At 36.5% G+C, this 22,016-nt stretch overlaps 1 protein-coding gene across 1 annotated transcript in view; it reads right to left on the reverse strand.

Annotated features, from left to right (window-relative positions):
• Positions 1-6,640: 6,640 nt before the first annotated feature.
• Positions 6,641-22,016, reverse strand: part of LOC109092761 (thyrotropin-releasing hormone-degrading ectoenzyme-like) — a 119,956-nt gene continuing 104,580 nt past the window's right edge. Inside the window, exons 13-19 of the mRNA XM_042722232.1 lie at positions 20,662-20,809; positions 19,061-19,158; positions 18,733-18,840; positions 14,707-14,874; positions 10,242-10,382; positions 9,920-10,001; positions 6,641-8,982 (exon numbers count right to left, since the gene is read on the reverse strand). Of these exons, the coding sequence (XP_042578166.1) occupies positions 8,839-8,982; positions 9,920-10,001; positions 10,242-10,382; positions 14,707-14,874; positions 18,733-18,840; positions 19,061-19,158; positions 20,662-20,809 (889 nt within the window). The 3' untranslated portion in view covers positions 6,641-8,838. The remainder of the gene's footprint in view (positions 8,983-9,919; positions 10,002-10,241; positions 10,383-14,706; positions 14,875-18,732; positions 18,841-19,060; positions 19,159-20,661; positions 20,810-22,016) is intronic.

Raw genomic sequence — 22,016 nt, forward strand, 5'->3', positions numbered from 1 at the left:
AGATATAAATTATCTAACCCTCTTTGACACATCACTGTAATCCATATGGCTGAGTGTAATCTCCTCTGCTGATGCTCTGTTTTAGCCCAAGATGGAGAAGGAGAATACGGGAGATGATTTATAGTAACAAAGACAAAATGAAATCAAGGGAGAGAAGAATTGAAAAGAGGGTACGACTTGAAACAGATTGGACAAAAGTGCAGCTATCAGTGGGTGAAGAGAAACTGGCTCAAAAGTGGAATTAGTTGTAAGAAAACAGACAGCAGATGGCAGGGAAGAAGCCCTTTAACCAGAACAGCAGCCAAGTTCAACTCTCTTTCCCAGCTCTCTATATTATATTCTCTTGCAGTTATGTTAGGTCAGCAAGTACTTTTTACACTGGTTGCAAGGACTATGTGGTATTAGAAGGAGCTGTGAGATAATTGCCTTGTTATAAAACCTGACCTGCCTATGTAGGCAGCTTTCTAAGGACAAAATAAATCTTAAATCAACATAAGCTGGTATTAGTGGTCTGCTTAGCTTGTTTGTTTACTGATTTTTAGAGATATTTTGGCAATTTTGCATTTTGTAAAATGTGTCAAATTGAAAGAAAAAAAAAGTGAAAGTGACGTGACATACAGCCAAGTATGGTGACCCATACTCAGAATTTGTGCCTTGCATTTAACCCATCCAAAGTACACACACACAGTAGTGAACACACACACACACCGTGAACACACACACGGAGCAGTGGGCAGCCATTTATGTTGCGGCAAATGGGGGTTCGGTGCCTTGCTCAAGGGCACCACAGTCGTGGTATTGCCAGCACAAGACTCAAACCCACAACCACTAGGCCACGACTTCCCCCAGACCACTAGGCCTCTCTAACCACTAGGCCATGACTTCCCCCAGATTTTAAAGTAAAGTGAACAGATTGTATCTGTCTACTAGTACATTTATTTAACAGACTAAAGCACATTTAAAGTAGTTGCAAAGTAGTAAAGTACTTTTTTAATAAATTCAAACAATAAATAATGTTTTGTGGCTTTTTAATGTTCTGAAAGATTGCTGTAGCGCCTCAGTTCAAGCGTTACATGAACCAATCATCTCTTCCTTTTTACTAGTTAAACCACAAAATAAACTTGAATGAACATCAAAAGGTATATTGTTTCAACCACGAAAAGACATCAGTATACTCCTGTCTGGTTTGTTTGTCAGACAAAATGGCATATTCTCCATTCTGATTGGTCAGATGGCCTATCAATCAAACTTCTAGAGAAAGGTCCATTAAGTGTCTAAAAACATTACATCAGCTCACACTTATGTATACTATTTTAAATTTTATTATTTCCATAATAAGTACTCTTAAAAAAAAAAAAAAAAAAAAAAAAAAAAAACTTAACTCTGGACCTCAATGTCAACTTTGATGGAAAGTTTAACCCCAACCTTAATCAAACTTACCTGCCTGCTACTTTCTGGTAATCTCGAAGACTTTGATTAGCTTGTTCAGGTGTTTTTGATTAAGGTTGAAGCTAAACTCTGCAGGAAAGTAGACCTTGAGTTGAGAAACCCTGAGTTGAAGTGTACCTTTTCCCAAAGGTAGGCTGGAATCTACAATTTATCTATTTTAGCCAAGGTTCTAAATTCTCTTGTAAACAACTGAAACAGTTTCTGTCCACAAAATATATTTTATCTGTTTTTTTTAGTCCAGATTTGTACAGCACCATTATTGCAGCCTTAGAAGTAATTTAATGGCTTCATTTGATATTAATTAACATTGTGCAGCCCTGATTTATCAGAAATTACTGTTGAATGGTTTGGTGATTATTTATGAGATAGATCTTTATTTATATATAACGGAGACAGCAGTTTTATTAATGTAATTAAAGGTGTACCACAGGGATCAGTCCTAGGGCCACTTTTTAATTTTATATATAAATATATCTCAGGATGTAAAACTTGTCTTAAATGCAGAGAAATCTAAACTTATGTTTTTAAATACAAATTAAAAATATTTACATTATAAATTCATTGCTACTCATCAGTGTTCTATGATTAAGTCTGTATGTCAATGTAATTTTTATTTGGTGGTGAGGTGGTCTACTTGTGGCTACTATGTAGAGTCACCGTCATTTAAGATTCATTTAGGATGTTGGTTAAGATGGCAGCTGCCTATTTAGACAGTAGGCAACAAGAGAGCTCACTAGGTGTGAAAACAGTGCTAATGAGAAGGAAGCAAGAACAGCAGGTGATGTTTTAACTGTTAAATGTTAAATAGTGTATCTTGCCCCCACTGAACCAACTATTAAAACCCCAGGGCTTTTGATAAAGGTAATTAGATATTGATTACATTGCTAATCCAATATCCGCTCGCATCTTCAAAAGGACGGCTGATCTCACAGAAAATTCACACAGGAGCACTGGGTTGTTTACAAAGAAGAGAAATGAGTGTGATCACATCAAGTTTTTTGTGTCTCACCTTACCATATCAAACCCTTTACTTATCTTTTCACAGTTACTGACTGGAGTTTTAAAAAAGTTAAATATCTAGAAAAATATCTCTCTGTGAAAAATTGTGGTGTGATTATCAAATCAAAGCATTCAGATACTGTTCAGTGAGGCGTAATTAAATCTCCCTCAGCAAATATTTTACAATCATAATGGGAAATGAAAACACAGAATGGAGCATTGATAAGAGTAATGGAGCTTTTGAAAGACAAATTCACAGTAAGGTCACTATGTTGTTATGGAGATTAGATTTGTCTCCATTTCAGACACGTTTTAAGTAAAGGACAGCACTTCTGGGCAGTTATTATTTCGGCAAGCAGATATTCAAATGGGATCATTCAAGTTTTGAATTTGTAATAATGATTTATAGGTACTATTCATGTCTCTAGTCTTTTGTTTTAATAAACCTATATATATATATATATATATATATATATATATATATAATTTATGTATATGTATATGTATGTAAATCACACAACCTAATAATCTACTATTTTATTACTTCAGAACACACAACCTAAAAATCTACTTTTTTTTTCTACTTTTTTTCTATTTATGTATATGTGAAATGCCATCTCACTTTTTTTTTTTGTTTGTTTGGTATGTCTTTCAGAGCAGCAACCTAATAATCTACCTTTCTGAAAGCATTGTTTGTTTTGTCTGTATTAATTGTAATTGCATAAAGTAATTAATTCAGATTAAAATAAAATGAGGGGGAGGGATGATTGGATGATGATATAATTTTTATTACTGAGTGAATTAATGTGAATAAATAATTTCAATGAATTTATTATTAAATGTATTGATTATAATTGCATTAAAAATTTAATAGAAATGTCATTTAATCTAAATTAATTTTATTACTTAAATTGATTTTACCTTTAACTCAGTACACTCATTCTAAAGCAAAATTTTTCAGAACAAAATTAAACAACAGAAATGTGGGTGTAAAAGAAGATGCGTGCCCTGTGAACACAGTCTCTGCTGAGATTTGTTCAGATGAGATCTCCTCTGTGAGTTTTAGCACGCAATATCCTAGCTCAGGGTACACAATGACAGATTGAATGCTATTTTCCCCCTAAGATGTTCAGTCAACCCACTGTTTCTTTATTTTTCCCTTTGATTCATTAAACTGAAACATCAAAGCCATTTCCTCTTCCAAACTTGTCAAATGCTTTGAATTCATTAAGATTTGATGTAAAAGGACTCTTTTCTCCAAATACATTGCAGTCCTCCTTTGTAATCACAGTAGATTTACTTTGATTGATCATTAGCAAAGCTATTGTTTGATATTGTGAAAACGCAAGAGATTTGCATGCATACTAAGTATGTGTGGCTGTGTGAGCGAGAAGAAAAAAAATCAGAAAATTTATGCAAACGTTTCCATCTTTTTGAAAAGGTTACCAAAAACAACAAACTCACAGAACAGTGAACAACAGAAAAAAAAGAAGAAACAAAAAAAAAAACATTTTCTAATTTCATTTCTCATATTTTGAAGTGAGCTAATTCATGTTAATTTCATTTCTCATATTTTTTTTTTGGGGGGGGGGGGGGGGGGGGTACACTGAGCTAATTCATGTTTAATAATGGTGGCCATTCTGACCAAAACACTGAGCATCAATAATTCATGTTGAGGTGATAAAAATGGTTTTCTCAATTTCACTCTCTTTCTCTCTATCCCATCAGCGTTTGGCGCATATTGTTGTTTTGATCTGTTGTCAGTGTCTTGCAGCACTTTTCCAAATGGAAGATAGGAGGGACAATATTAGTGTACTTGGCAGTGATGCCACATTACAGCCCAGAGCAAACCAAATGCCTTGTAAAACATCTTTGCTGATAAAAGAATGACTCATGTGTTTCCATTTTGTTGACTTTGCCTTCATATCCGGAAAAGGAAGAAAAAAAAAAAATCAATGGCCTCCAGTCACCTGTAAAATATAAAGCACAATTCCATTTGAGGTAGTAAAGATAGTGGGAATATAACAAAATCAGAAATGATACCGGCGAGTATACAACTATACAGTATATGTAAACGGCAACGTTCCAAACGTTGTCTTTCTTGTTAAGCAAGTGTTTACTCCCAAAGTGTTTACATCAGTAATCGCGTCAAGTATAGACAATTGTATTACACGTCGCGCGGCTCGCACCTGTTTTGCACTCTCTCCCAATGATGCACTCCAGGACTGCGAGAAAGCGTAGTACTGACACCTGCTGAAGTATTCTGGTAATAGTGAGGGATGTAAGTATGTATTTTTGTGATTTTTTCTCCAGTTCTGCCTCCCTGTTTCAATTTTATCTTTGACCCGCCGCCAAACTTTCGTCATGCTTAAAAGAAATGCCTCATTTCACAACCCTTTGAAAGCGTAAGGGTGAGGTTTATATGGCGTAAAAATTGCCTTGAAGGGATGTTCTGGAATTTTTGTCATGGTCCTTGATGTTGCCTTATGGATCAGAACAAATTCTCCAGTCACAGTTATGCTGCTGGGCTGCTCTTCTGGCTTCAGTGTTCATTGTAGTGCCATTCTTTTGCAACTGTATATAGCTATAGGTCTACAAGTACAGTATTGTATTTATACAAGCTACTAAATAAGGTCTATGGTCCAAATTTCCATTTTATTATATATACTGGCATAATAATTGTTATCTGTCTGTCTGTCTATCTATCTATCTATCTATCTATCTATCTTTGGAACCTGTGATACTTTTTTGAGGATCTTTTCTAACAGTAACAAAAGTTTGGTGTCAGTCAATTTTTATTCTTTCTTTTTTGGAAGAAATTAAACCTTTTATTCAGCAATGATGTTAAATTGATATAAGAAAAAAGTGATAGCAAAGATTTGTGGTGTTGAAAAATATTTATATTTTGAATAAATGCTGTTCTTTTTAACTTTTTATTCATCAAAGAATCCTGAAAGAAGTATCACAGTTTCCAAAAAAAAAAAAAAAAAAAAAAAATGGCAGGCACTGTTAAAATAAGCATATTAGAATGATTTCTTAAGGATCATGTGACACTTTATACTGGAGTAATGGCTGATGGAAATTCAGCTTTGCATCACAGAAATAACTTATTTTAAAGGATATTAAAATAGAAACCATTATTTTATATTGTAATAAAAATGTTTTGCAAGATATATATATATATATATATATATATATATATATATATATATATATATATATATATATATATAATATGCATTTTGTTTTATTTTATTTTTTTTCTCCTCTGTATTTTTGATCAAATAAATGCAGCCATAATGGGCACAGGAGACTTTAAGTCTTACTGATCCCAAACTTTTGAACGGTTGTGTGTGTGTAAGTATCTATATATACAGGTTTGTTTCACACTATTTTGTGGAAAACCACACTGGACAGCTGATAAATGAAAACTTTGTTGTTGTGGGGCACAAGATTATTTTCAGCTGTGATCAGCTAATGAAGCTATTTTTCACTTATTTACAGATTATAGTTATGCTAGTCTCAGGTTTTGAGAGCCACCGGGAGTGTTAAGGCAAGAGTGATGTTCGCTGCTATTTATCAGTCCAGTAAAGGAGGTCATTCAGAACCACGGACAGCAGCCACAAGATCGAAACATGAGCATGTGGCCTGGAGGCAAAGATAAATGAAGGAGCACAGACAGGACTTATCAGTATTTCAGCAGCATGATGGAAAGGTAGAAATAGTACAAAGGTGCTCATTTTTTCAAGCAACTCTTGTTGCCGTCCAGCTTTGCAGACACTGTGAAGGACTGATTCAATCAGTAATCATGACTGGTAGATTTCCTTGAAGACAGAAACCCTATACACTCCATATTGCTTGAAACAAAAATTTTTTTTTTTTTTTTTTTTTTTTTTTTTGAGGCCATATGAATTTAAATTTTAGAGCTGCCATAAATTATTTCATATTCATTTTGGCATCCACATTGCACAATAGAACCATTTTATTTGGTTGACTGTCAACATTTTTTTTTTCTTCTGTCATTCGTTATACTTTTTGTAATGTCTTTTGTAGTAACAGTCAGAGCAGAGTCTGCATAACACTAAACACTTCATCTTACTGTGTCGACAACTGTGGCTCCAGCTGCTTTTGTGTAAGCTTGAAACATTTCAAACCTGCTACGTCTGACTTGTTTGAAAAATCAGACACCAAATCATGGGAATGTTTACGACATGTTTATTTAAGGCACTGCCAGTCTTTTTAATTAGAAAAGGATAGTGAGGTAGAAAAGGCACTGATAACTGATATATTTTTAAGCTCTTCATTTTTACATTTTATGCCTGCAATGTACACTAAACAAATAAACAGACACAAATTAACTTGAGAAGATGAAGGTCAACATATCTACAAAATGTAAATGGTGAAAACTACTTTGTAATAAGTATGTGTCCGCACAAGAGTAGAAATAATATAAGGGCCGATTATAAGGGTCTATGTAAACATATATTTAATAAAAACGTCAAGTGGTGTAACCACCAGGTAATAAAAATGATTAATACATATACATAAATGTTATCAAATTAAGTAAATAAATGGAATATGGACATCATCATTAATTCCAAATAATTTCAGGTTATACAATTTGACATCTGACAACCTTTGCCACATTATAAAAAGGTAAAATTTGACTAAAATGCTTTATGCTGGTTATACCACAGTGATTTGGATTTGGTGAACAAATGTTTTTCAAGTATTAATATTGGCTTCTTTAGAAAAAGTAAGAATAAATAATTATACTATATAATTATATAATTTTTAAGAAATAATTATACATAATCATGTCAAATATTTGAAAATAAAATAAGTCTTTTAATGGTTACACCACCCTGACATGTTTTATTTTAATATTCACAAAAGAATATAAAAATTCATTCAACATTGTCATCACAGAAATTCAGCCTTTTTAAGTCATTGTCTATATAAACTGCATCAGCATACAGTACTTTTAAATAACTTTAAGGGATAGTTCATCCAAAAATAAAAATTTCATCATTTGCTTTCTTGATGGATGAAATCCAGTGAGGTTTGTTCTTGCACGTCAAGCACACGGTTGAGTTTCTGTGTTGAGCTTCTACTGAGGTTTATTTGTGTTGATCAATGGTTAAATTGAAATAAAAGCTTAAATTAATCTGTTTATCATATAAAGCAATCATACGTCTTTAGAAGGCAAAAATCATTAGAAAATATAAAAAAAAATGTTAAATTCCAAAGATAAAAGGCATATGGGACTACATAAGGGTGAGTAAATGATGATTTTTGGATGAACTATCCCTTTAATAAAAAAAAAAAAAAAACTTAAAAAAAAGGCCACATCAATGACCCATATGTTATTTAACTTTGTATAAATATATACAAATAAACCAGCATACATGTATATGCATACCCTTCAGGATGTATAATTAATATGTGTCAGTATTATAGAATCTCCATCTTCAATCCACTACTGACCCAAGACAACAGAGATAGGCACCTTTAAGGATTCCTTAATTAGCATCGACCCATAATCAGACAAGCCTGCATGTTTGTCCATGATAACAGACAAATGACAATGGTCTGTTCTGGATTCTCTCATGACCTGCAGTTACCTTTAATTTAACTGATTAATGAAGGTAGATATGGCCTCATTTGATATTATACAAAATATAAATCAATAAAATGGTGTGATTGTGCAAGGAAAGCAAATAGCAGCTAATCACTGACATTTAAACTTTGAAAAGCATTTCTGTTCCATTTGAGAACAGCAGCAGTCTTTGGGGAGGGTATGCATTCAGTGTAGACAAAGTCCCTTCATAGACATTTTCTTTTGTAGTTAATAAACATACATGTACAGCTCCTAAATTTGACTGAATCAGGGAAAGACGTAAATTTTCAAAAACAACTTGTCAAGATTAGGTTTTAAAAATAATTTACATTTCATATTATGAATAAAATTTGGATAAAAAGAGGATCAAATCACATTAAAAAACATTTAGCAGTCTAATCAAGCCAATCCACATGTATGTTCTAGTGTAAAATGAAACTCAACTGGTTCCTGTTAAATCAAAAGTGCAAATTTCATTCCATCAGTTACTATATTACGTGATGCAATTTCTTCAATTGATTTTCTCCAAGTGGTCCTTTTCCTCCACCTTGTGTTGTCTATTGTGCAGTGACTGTGCTGGCCAGGAGGGCGGCGCTGTTCTCTGCAAATTCATCTTGGTCTGTCAGTGCCTGGTAGTTTCATAAACAGCAGGGGAATAGTTAAATTTTGCTGTTTCTCTGAGTCCATAAATGTTTTATTTTTAATTTCATCTAAGTGTCCTCACATCTCTGGCCTGCAAATTTCTGATAGGGTTTCCATGCTAATAGAGGCTAACCATCGAGAGCTTTCCGCAGCCACCGGTAAAACTGTTGCTGGAACAGGATGTGCCATTTTACATTCGCTTGAACAATCTCAACGGCTCGAGCGAACGCAGGTGCTGACTCTCCCCCATTGGTCAGGATGAACTCTTTCAGCTGAGAAAAAGAAGATAAACAGAAATTATTAACATTATCATTAACATGTAAATGTAATGTAACATTGTCATTGTATTGTGACTGATGTATCAGATGTTGAGAGTTTGTGTGTTTATGCGTGTAAGTGGCAGCCTTCATCAGTGAAACCGTCAGAATATACGATGCATTTACATGCAAATTCCTGACATGTAATTTAGCAGATAACAATGATGTTTATGATAATGAGGTGTGGGAATGTTATAAAAATCTAATAAAAAATCTCAATTTACCAAACAACATGTTACGAAGACAATTCACAATTCCAGAGGTCATGAGGACTATATGAATGAACATGCCCCGGGATTCAGGATTAAAGCTGCTATATTGCTCCTGAATTATTACAAAATTGCTTTTTGTTCAAATAAAATTTTAAAAGAAAATAAAACTCTTGTTTCAAACCAACAGCATTAAATATATCTCTGATTGTTCATGAATCTGTGGATGAAGTACTCTGGCAGCAGCTGATTCTCAATGACAGTATGCTAATGCTCTGTTTAAGAAAACAGTGAGGGGGTTCGTATTATCTCTGTATGAATGATAAATTGTGGAAGGCGAAGTCAGCTGGATGAGAAAGTGCTGCGCTGCAGTGAGAAGCACCAGCAGTCTGTGTCCTCTGGGACTGAAACTGAATGAATTTGAATAAGTGAATATACGTTCCATTTCCTGTAATAAGGTTAAGCAGCTACAATGAGGAAATAACCCAACAAAATGGTCCAGAGCACAATTCTGCAGTCTTCAGTTTACTTTTGCTCATTTTCTCCATCTCAATAACTTGCTGACCAAAGTTTGTTTGTAAGTATTAATATTCAATGAAGATTCGTCAATAATTCATTACTGTTTTAGTTTGATTGGAGGTGTACAAGCCTCAGGATGATGTACTGTAAAAGTTCAGCCTCACCTCATTCAACTCGGCCTCAGTGTTGAGAAACTCTGTCACACCGCTGATTAATTTTGAGTTCATAAATAAGGCCTCTCCATACCTGCCAATGAGAGACACTGTTATTAAAAACACTGGAGCACCGCTCTAATGAGCCCAGAAGCAAACAAACACCAACAGCTATTTCCCATAATGCTCTCGGTCCCCCCATGTAACACAAACAAGACCCAAAATAACATTCACCAATAAATATCTTATGAAAGTGCGAATGTGAAATTCCTATCAGGGGCTTAGAGGAAGGTTAACATCACTGATAAACAGAGATAAATAAAGCCACATTCACCTGGAATTCAATATGTCCCACTTCTCGCAGAAATATCTCCAAGCTAAATGTCTTCCAAGTGGATTGCGGCCCACATGTATGATGACATCGATCACGTCCTGATCCGGCACCAGGTCAGAGGTGAGGGACAGATTCAGGAGCCTGTGGACATCAGAAATAAATAGGTTTAGTTAGTTTATTTGTTTTATCTTTACTAATTATGCTTTTCGTAATAAATTTTGTAATTCTATGCTCGTTTCAAGGTTGAGTAAATCAGAAATACAAAACATTATTCTTGCGAAACACAATTATTCAAATATGTTTTCAAGACTGTGACTCAGCCTCTTCAAAAAGTAATTAACCTGAAAAGCCCAAATCAAATGCAGATAGACCCATTCGCTTCAAATTGGTGCGAAATGTCAATTAGATGAAAAAGGAAGAAATAAGATGTTTCACATAAAGACGCTGCCAGGAGCACAAGATTCAATTTGCAAAAACACGTGGGGTAATTGCTTCGCTGTTCTTTGGTCTCTTATTTCAGTTGAAGCGCTCTTCTGGGCTTTTGCCTTCATGCGTCGCCGAGTCACTTGTAGCACCTTTTTTTTGATGAACACCCTTGAGATTATTGCCACTGTTTCAAAGCTCACATCTGTGTGCGGACGGCAGCTTCACAGCTCGCAAACGTGACATCTCCAGCTTCCTCTAAGGACAAGTGTGAACAAGCTTTCAAATAAGTTTCTTTTTCTAAGTTTGCACTTAGAAGTTCTGATTTTGGACTTGTGTAATTGATTTCTAGCAAGTATAATTGTGACTGTGTGAAAACTTCGGAAGTTGTCAGCATACTGTAGCTTGCCATATCATTTTGTTCATGACTGATAATGCCACCATAAACTATAGCATGTTCAGATTAGCATATTAGCATATAATTGACTTCAGTATATAGAATGTACACTGTGCACAGTATATACATGTCCTATATGTGAAGAATAACTACAACATTGACCGCAATATGGTATACAGCCAGAGCAGCATGGAATGCTGTGTCCTACAATGCAAAGCACTTGACCTGAACTTCAATTTCCAGTGTGATGAAAGAACAGGAAGTGATTACAGAAGGGATTTTTTTTTTTTTTTTTTTTTTTTTTTTTTGAGATTTTAGTCTCTAAGGCTGCAGGAACATCTGTAGGTTAGCAGTCAGAGTGGAAGTTCAATCATCTAAGACAGACACACACACGCACACATTCCAGTAGTAAAGAGGAATTATTTTCAGCCCACTGGAACCCAACATATATCATCGAAAGAAGTACAAACATAGAGGAGGGAGATACAATTTACTTTGTGCTATAGAAATCAATACTAAACACAGACTCCATACACCCCATCCTTCACTCCAAACACAGGGCAGTTTTCTCTGTGGTAGATTAAATATCACAAACACACACACTCACACACACAGCTCATCTGGGACGGGAGAGCTTTGCTTGTGCATGCTGTGTGAGATTCAAGTGTGGCTGAAATCAATGAACTGCTTCTAGAGGTCTTCTCCACTCTTTTACATCAGACACTAGAGCAAAGGTAGACGGCTGAATGTTGCAATCATGAAATATTTCAGATTTCCCCAGTCTTTGGGTTCCTGGGGGGCTCTGAATATACCGACACCAGTATCACTTTAAATACAGGCAGATACCTGACAGATTGTGTGGATTTATACTTACATGGCTTTTCAAAGGAGAATCATTATTAACTGTGTGATTTAGACTGGATTAGATATAACCAGGGTTTAAAGAATCACTCCTTTGAGACCGTATTTGAGAAAAGTACTCATTTGAACCTTGCACCTTCGAATCATGATGGTACTGTTGAACAGTGAACAACTTTCTGAAGTCTCACTGTTCAGGTAGACAGGAATAGAACTTCAATGAGATATAGTCCTGAATATGCCAATACAAATCCAATCGGGCATATTAGGGCTGGTAAGTAGTGGTTTCCTGTTCATTTATACACACATCAAGAGATAATTATGGAGTGTTATCAACAACATGCCACAGATCCGAGGTTGAAATTTGAATTTTCTCGATTAGACATCATTTACTTCAGAAGCCAAATACATAATTAGATTTTCATTATCTGAATTCATTCAACAATGTTAAAAACTCTCAGAGGACAGTCAACAGCTACAGTTTTTTTTTCTTTGAGCGGGTATAAATTCAGTTACCATTTCTTAACACATCGATGTGGCTATCACATCACGCTAATGCTATGCATTGTAGCATTAGGTGCCAGTTTCTAAATAGCATGTGAGTATTGTTAGCCCCTGAGTTTTTCTTACAAAGATGTCCGGCACTTTCATAACCACCACACCCCATCCAAGTGCACACACACAGCAGTGAGTAGGGAACACACACACCGTAAACACACACCCGGAGCAGTGGGCAGCTATTTTTACCTGTGTGTGTTACAAGACCATCTCTCTAACCATTAGGCCACAGCTGCCCAAAAATTATTCCAAGGTGTGTTTTAGAACTACCAGCCAAGATGTTCTTTGCAGGTTGGCTTCACTGGCTGTTAGTCCAGATTATTAAGATGTTATCAAATTATTCCAAGCTGTGTTTTAGAACTACCAGCCAAGATGTTCTTTGCAGGTTGGCTTCACTGGCTGTTAGTCCAGATTATTAAGATGTTATCAAATTATTCCAAGGTGTGTTTTAGAACTACCAGCCAAGATGTTCTTTGCAGGTTGGCTTCACTGGCTGTTAGTCCAGATTATTAACAACTAAAAAGCTTGATCCAACAAAAAAGCTTGATCCAGCAAATGGCAATAATTGATCTGCCTCACTCATTAAGAAACCAAATAACTCTGCAATCTGATTGGTTAAAGGGAATGTTCAGAATGTCCAGAAACACATACACTGCTATTTTACAAACCACCATCAGAAGCAGGATGGCCTTCCAAGATTTTGTACTGTAGGGAATTATGGAGGTTCCTGAAGATGATTTTGTATTCATGGTTCATCTTCATGACTTTCAGATGTTGTGTCTAGGTGTACTGTGTCACAGCCAAGTCATGGATCACTGAGAGTGAGAAAAAACTCATTGATTTTACCTTCAAGAAAGGCAATTACCACCATAGAACAAAATGAAAATGTTCCTTGTTGACTGTAATATGATGAATAGTATCTAAACATGAAGATGAAAATGCACTGAGATATGTGCTTACTAAAGCCTCTTTCACACTGCAGGATCGCCTTCTGTGTGAACGCAAACACATCCCGGGATTGATTCTGGGATCGATCCCATGTTGGGGACCTAGAAACAATGCCGGGCTCAGTCCCAGAATGAGATCTGTGTGAACAAAAGCCAGAACCAATGACGTAAAGGGTGTGTCCTAGTGTAGATGAACATTATCGTGCGACACTTTTACCAGGTGTTTTGAAGGCAGATCAATGTTCGCAACAAAATAATAAGAGCAAACTCTAATGAAGCAGAGATCAGGTAGTTCCTCACTATCCATGCTGAAGCTGAGATCGTTCGCCAGCTTAAGTGAAAGATAACATTCCTAGCGTTTTCGACTCATACATTACACATCACACCCTGATGTCACGTGTCATTACGGGACCTTTATGAGTTGTGTGTGAACACACGCACAGATTCCGGGAAATCTCTGGCAGTGTGAACGAACCAAAATCTAACGATCCGCAAGCAATTGCCGGGACACATTACCCGTGTATTATCCGGAATCTCAGTGTGAAAGGGGCTTAAGTCTGCTGCTATTTATCTTCTTCCTCTAGTGAAGCAAACCACATCCCCCTCAATAGACTCACACTGAATCCGTCCCACAGGAATCAGCCTGTTGAGTGCTGAGCACTCACTGCAGAGAGGGGTCATGCTGGGTCTCTTTATATGGGAATGTTTCTTTCTCTCAGTGCATCCATAAAACAACAACCAAATGCAACAGAATAAATGGAGATGTCGAACCCGCAGTGAATCTGCTTCAGAATATGTGTGGGGTTTGAGATCCTTGTCTGCTCTGGACGGGGTGTAATCCGTCACCGTCCTCATCCTTCTATTGAGTTGGGAGAGAATTTAAGACACCGTGGAGAATTGTGGGAAAAGCTCCTACGGCATCCATTGTCTTTACTGCCCCATCAGTGGAGTGAGTGCAGCTCTTCTAGTGTGACTGACATGATGTGGAGGAGATGACTGAATGGGATTCATGAGGTACAGTAGACTGCAAAATAACTAGTGAGTTATAGTCAGAAGTGCCATACAGAGACCTCCAGACACTTCCTGCTATCAATAAAATGGCAACCCCATAAAAAATCATGAAAAAGTGGTGGATGGTATTGAGATTCCAAGCCAAAAAGAAGCTAAAGCGTTCAGCTAAGACTGCTTGATAAAGTGTAAGGCTACAGTGGCTTGTTATTATTTGAATTTCTTTGCTTTATTATGTCATTTTTGTTAATGAGGTATAAAAATATCGACTGACCTGTTGAGCAGGAAGATGTTGTCACTGCAGGTCAAGGCCTCCAGAAGAACCTTCTTCTCAGAGATGGCTGTAGAGGAGTGAAACTTCATCCAGATAAACTCCCACACGTCCTCATCCATCAGAGAAACACCTGTGCAGTACACAATGTCCCGCACGTTGGGTGGAATCCTGTGGGACAGAGGACCGAAACATTTCAGTCAAGACATACGATATCAATAAATACAAATAAATAATACATGCTATATTTATCATTTAAATACTCATATTTAACATTTACATGTATTGATGGAGCCCAAAACATTAATTTACTATTTTCTTTGATGTGCAAGAATACATGGAAAATAGTTAATAATGTTGATACATTAATTAGCATATATGCAAACTGAATGCTACAGGTGATTAGCATTCCTCTCTGTGACCTGTTAATTAAACATTTACTAAGGGCTATTTAAATACCATTAGATCACATTGTGTTCACACCTTTTTAGATTTAATTCTTGAGAATTACATTTTCCTAAAGACAGCATATTTCACAGCACGAATTTGTTACGTCCTCAGGGTTGTTCGAAGATAGCAAATCAAGTTGATTTCACCTTAAGAAGAATCAGTGAAAAACAGTGTGAGTGTATTTATAGATGTTTTTATTTGTATGCTTCTGTGAGAAGTTGATCTTTCTTTTGTGGTTTCTTTTATTCATTCAAAATGTTGAAGATGCACGAGATATCATTTTAAATAAAAATACACTCTTAGATTCAAACGGACCAATTTGGTTCAAGTGATCTTCTGCTGTCTGCGATCACTTTGAATCACATGACTTCTGTCACTGTGAAAAATGTCCATAATAACACCAGCTGATCTGATTTGATGATCTTTAGTGAGTTCATCATTTAAGTGGTGAAAATTTGACCCAAATCATCACTGCACAACTCCCAAAGTGAGTCACAGTGCAATATATAGTCTAGCAATATATCTGTCATAAGTAAGAGCCCTCTCTGGACACTTGATATCATCTAGTTATAAATCTCAGAAAAGAATAACCATCTACAGTAGAGCTACACAGATACAAACGCTTCTCAGGCTGTGAGGTGATGCATGTAATATTCGTACAGGAAGAAGAAATAACATTAAACCTCTGGAGGAGCCACGGCGATACAGTGACTGAACTTTTGATTTGCTCAAACAAAGCGCAATAAAGAGCTGCTGATTCTGGATGAGCCGTCGGAGCCTCTGGGAGTTTTCAATGTAGCAATACAGAAAACAGCACCTCCAGTAAGATATGAAATCATGTCACAACCAATTGGAGCATATAGACTGAAATTTCCACACCTGTGAAAGTGATGTCTTGTTTACGACTGCCACTGACAGGAACAATAAGTGAATTCAGAAACGCCACTAAAGAATAATATTTGTGACATTCTGTTAGCTGCCATTATATTGAGAAAATTCTGTGACATTATAATCACCTAAACCATAAAAAGACATAAAGGTCAAACACATTCCTCTTTTATGATGTGCTCATCCCTGAATATCAAACTGAACAGATTCTTTTTATTGTCCCATTAGGACTGGAGGTCATTTTTTAAGAAAAGGACAGTGAAGGACAAATCTGGCAGATCTGGCAGACTTCTGCAGTCAGGTAAGAGGAAAACAGCACAATACAGTTACAGACCTGCCAACCTTGGAAATGTTTTTTCAGTACCATCAGCAGGCGGGGGTAAACAGTTTACTGTTTTTTACTGTTTACCTTATCTGTTTGGTAAATTTTTAATGCTATTTTATGCTATAAAAAAAAAAAAAAAAAAAAAACTCCAGTAGACTTCTGCATAGGGCTGGGCGATATGAGCAAAAATTCATATCTCTGTATTTGTTGGCTGATTTGTGGTATACGGTAGCCTATAGCATATATCTCAGTATTTTGTATTTGGTTTAAACAAATAAAGTGAATGTAAGCATGTAAGCAAATATTATGTGCAAAAATGGTTGAAATCACATTACATTGTAACACTGCAATATAAATAAAAACAAAACAAAAAAAATCTTTTTAAAGCAGAAGTTAAAGTTACTAAACTAAAAATGAAAATAATAACAAGCACAAAAGGCTATTTTGATTACCCTATTACAGTTTACAGTTAGTGCTATCATACAAATACACTTATTTGTAGGTTTAAAATTCTACATATGTCACATTTATTAACTACAAATATTTCAGCAAAATGTATATTTTAGTCAGTTATTGCGCTGCCATTTCACTGAGCGCTGTCTTTTTGGAGCGCATGTGCGCCGCGGCGCTCGTTCTAAATGAAGTCTGTGGAGTTTACCGGAGAATCGCTAAAGCAAAAGCTCATGCACTTCTGACAGCAAAATGCAAATATTCCCATGGCTTTTTTAACATTTACAGATGGAGAATATACCTGTGAAATGTAAATTATGCATTAAGGAAAACAGCACATCTCCAACACATTAAACAAGCCAAAATTGTACACAATAATCAGTATCAAAAGGATGGTATAACTACAGTAATAACATAAAAACAATGTAGAAGAAAGGCAGGTTATTCTCTAGCAGATGAATTTCAGAACTAATTTCTTGCCATCTGTTGCCTTTGACAGTCATACAAGAGAAACTAAAGCATTTTTAATCAGTCGTTCTGGATAAAAGTATCTGCTAAATGCCATGTAATAAAAAATCTCAAATATGAGTGCTTTCACAAGCTCTAACTCTCGGGCAGTGGATTAGATTAACCTGTCCACATGATGATACGTCTAGCAGGAGGGATTGTGTTCAGTACAGAGAACTCCTGTCTGTTCAGACACGATCAGAAACCTCACACTGGACTCCACGGGGTAATAATTACAGAGTCACTGCCAGAGCAATTGAGCAGTTTCAGGCCAAAGAGTGGAAAATCTTTGACTGAGCAGGTCAAACACTGGCTGAATCCAACTGAGTGTGTATTTCACATGTTGAAAGCAGAATTTTGGCCAAAAAGCTTTTAAATTGTGCAGCATGCTGTTATTAGAGTCATGTTAAAGGCCTCAGAAGTCATTAAATGCACATTATATGAAGCCAAGGTCAATAACACATTTTATGTGTAATAAAGCCTTTGTGTCTGTATTTAAGGTCTGTCTGTCAATTTTAGGCTCAGTTTTGAAGAAGCCAGCAAGCAAATTTTAAATGCAACTAAGGCATAGGTAAGGCTGGGGAAGACTTAGCTTTACTCTGGCCACAGGTCAGAAATTAATGAGGGTTTGGGGCAAAAATGCCACAACACGATTCAACTAAATCTACTTAACTAAATCTAATGTATTAGGCCTGTCGCAAACAAATTGAAAATGGATTTCATTTGCATGGCATTAAATATAGATCTGCTCATCTTGCATCATATTTCTTTTTACGTGTTTTATACAGTGTTACACATTATAACCTATCACACATGATTCTGTTTAGCTTATAAATGCAGTAGTCAGTCAGAGGCTTTCAGATTAGTTGCTAACCATTAGGTTACATACTTTTAGCCTTACCATGGAGTTGGTCCACCCTCCCCCTTATTTGACTGAGGTTGCCAGTGTGTACTATATATGGTCTTTCATGTGTTTGTAGGCATGCTGCCAACTTTTTGGCTTAAACACACACACACACACATACACACAAAATAATTTCCTAAAAGCTGGGCAAACACAATATCTTGGGCAGAGTAAGAACACACACCCACAATCCTGTTTATCTCCATTATGGTCATTAGTCCCTGCCGGTGGCATGGTGTGTTTGACAGTGTGATACTGCATACATGAATGTGAACATTGCTGTGGGAAAACAAATTAGATGAACAAATGTGTGTTGCCATGGACACTTGGAATACAGCTCCTACTGTATGAATCTTGGCAGGGTTGAACATAAAGAATAATAACCAGTCATATTTTGCAATATATTTGTATGAGTTTAGCAACATATCTGTTGTGAATGTGCATCACATTCATTTTTTGTACACCAGGTAAGACCTATGTATATTTTCTATCTATATTTTCTCACCTGTTCTTGTTGCTGGAAATCCAGTCTGAAATGAGAGACACAGCCTGCCGGTGACAGTGTTTGTTTCCAAAACTGCAGGCCAGCATCATTACCTCTCTCTGTAGCTCTCTAAGGAAAAAATGGGAAGGATTCAAGCAGGAAAGTACATCAGCAGGAAGTTAAAGATGAAGGAAGGGGAAAATTACAAATTAAATACTATTGAGGTCATTGCCATCTCTGAGGAGAAAAATAACTGACTCACATTTAGCAATTCGGTGTCCTTACTTAGACCACATATATGTTTATAACTATAATATATAATTCAAGAACTATAAAATTCAAGACTCACTCGGTCTGATAAGCCGCCTGCATGAAGGAGCCCTGAGGGGAAGTGGCTGGCCAGCCCAACTTGTGATACTTTGGTTCCACCAGTCTTAGAACGTAGTCCTAACAAAACAAAACAAAACAAAACAAAACAAAACAAAACAAAACAAAACAAAACAAAACAAAACAAAACAAAACAAAACAAAACAAAACAAAACAAAACAAAACAAAACAAACAAAATGAAAAGTAAAGCAAAGCCAAACAAAAGTGCAAAACACAACACAGAAAAACAGTACGTATGGTTGCCATGTTGAGACCAGGATTTAAATTATTATAGTTGTTTTTATTTTTTATTATTATTATTTTGTATTGTATTGAGTATGAGTGTGTGTGTGTGTGCGCGTGTGTGTGTGTGTGTGTTTTGACTCGCCATACGGTTGAGGGAAATGTCGCAGCAGGTAATGTCATGGCTAATTTAGCATGACTGCTCTCCTTCATGCCCTCTTACTGAGACGAGTGAATGATCACAATTAGTCCCCTGCTATGCCGCAATTCAATCCTTAACACACACTTACACGGATAAAAAGCACATAAAGGCTTGTAGAGGACATTGCTTTTCATACTGTGGTGGACCTACACCTGATCAGGTGCCTGCAGATTGTCAAACTGTTACTACAGCAATTGAGTGACATATTCTTATCTCAGTTTGACAACAGACAATAGCACACACACACACACACACACACGATTGTTTTTGTGAAAAGTGGGGATATCCCATAGGCGTAATGGTTTTTATACTGTACAAACTGTATATTATATCGCCCTACACCAACACTATACGTAACCCTAGCCCTTACAGGAAACTTTGTGCTATTTCAGATTTTCAGTACACTCCATTCTGTGTGATTTCTATGCGTTTTGAAAAGTGGGGACATGGGTTATGTCCTCATAAGTCACCCTCTCCTTGTAATACCTGTGTCATACCCATGTCATTATACAAAACACGCACACAGAGGGGTTTGGTCTGGCAGGTTGAAACACCTGGTCACATGACTGAAGGCTCCTGACTAATCTGTTCCAGCTGTTTCCTGTTTTGCATTACATCCTAAACATCTGCTCCGTCTCACTCTTAACACAGTGATGGAGAGAAATAGATAGAAGATGCTATAAAATGCATCACACTCTCACTGCCGGCACTAAAGGGTCGTCCATTACAGAGGAGGGGCAGAAATGACTCATGTGCACCGAGGGATTGTGGGTAGGCGTTTGAGTGATATGAGAATAACAAAGTGATTAATGAATATAAAAGCAGTTGGACAGGTAAGACAGGGAATGCATGAGAAGTATGGTAGTATGATATTTTAAACATTAGCAGTGGTAGAGATTTGATATTGTTTTGTATGTATGAGTTTATAAAATGCTGCAGGAAACAGGCATTGTGTCTGGAAATACTGTATGTTGGACTGCTGTTTTGGATGATGATCAGAGGAAGTTTTGAGTTTGATCTGTCTGGCGGTGAGTCGAGTCATCTGAGACGTGCTGCTAGATATCAGCCGTGTGTTTCTTATTGCACTAGTCAAGGTTAAAATACAACAGACAGTAAACTGATCTGAGATCAGACTCACGCTGAACAGGCTGTGGTCTTCAGTGCGGTCCAGGAGTTTGTCCAGCTGGTAAAGAGCTCGACTAGCAGCGTGCCACGGCAGAAACTCAGTCTCCTGAGACAAATATGAGATCATCTGCAGGGGGACGTTTTGGGGCAAATACCCTGCTCTAGAGAAAAGAAAGAAAGAATGATGATCAGACATTAGCAGCTCATTTTTACGCATATTTCCCCTTTGGAAGACACATCGTTAACATTTGATTACAAACAGTTCATTTTGTTCATCATTATTCGTTGAGAATAACTGCCAGGCATTGTGCCTTGCGTTTCGAGAAATAATGTGCTGTATGAAACAAAAAAAACAGCTTCTCCTGTAAGGCTACAGTCGTGTTCAATTTGCATAACTCCATAATACATAAGATATCTACTAAAACACAGACATGAGTGTTAACAGCACATATTCACTGTCATTTGGAGCGGCACATCAAATCCCAGATGTACTTCAGCAGGACCTTGGGCTCTAGTCAAATGAGACTGTGTTTCTAGGCCACACATCGGTACCTCCTCCATTTATTTTCATTTCATGTTTCCTTCTGACTTTCCCTTTAGTCTTTTAGAAACTCTCACAAGTCTCTCATGAGAGTGGAAAAAAAGAGAAGTGGCAGACATCCTTAGAGCAAAAACAAAAGAGAAAAGAGAATTTCCAAGAGACTAGAATCCAGCGAATGCTCTGGTTTTTGCTAAAGCACACACCTTTGGCCATCCAGAATGCTTTGGCACCGTTCTTCAAACCCAAACATCATGGGAATGAGTTTTGCATACCCAAGCAACACTCAAAAAAATCTAGTTGAGATCATATTTATGTGTTAAAGGCCTTTCTCTGACTCACAATGCAGGAAATTAATCTTAATTTCTTACAATTTCATGCAGGGCACATAAGCGCTCCCTATCAGAGGTCAGGTGAAAAAGGAAGTAATCAGACTCATTAAATTCTGGAGGACAGATTCACCCAACACACATTTAATTGGGACATTAATCACAGTTACTCACAGACACCCACTGTTACCCAAGGAGGTTTTTAACATTTCCAGAGAAACTGATTTGCATTCACATTAGCAGGAGACAATTGAGGATGTGAAGAACTAAAAACAAACTATTTCAACATTTCCATGGTGAAGCAGCAAATGCATTTAGGATGTCAAGGAAAGATAAATGAATACTGTTTAACTGAAAAGAGTTTTATCTCCAGGTGTTCAAAAAGGTTTGTGTCTAATTGAGATCAGGAACCACGTTCTTCTTCCTTTGAACTCCCTGTTAATATATTACAGAAGGAAGGAAAGTTTTCAAATTTGATGCCATCGTAACATCTTTGCTCAG

Source organism: Cyprinus carpio, chromosome B4 (assembly GCF_018340385.1).
Source record: "Cyprinus carpio isolate SPL01 chromosome B4, ASM1834038v1, whole genome shotgun sequence".
Taxonomy (NCBI): domain Eukaryota; kingdom Metazoa; phylum Chordata; class Actinopteri; order Cypriniformes; family Cyprinidae; genus Cyprinus; species Cyprinus carpio.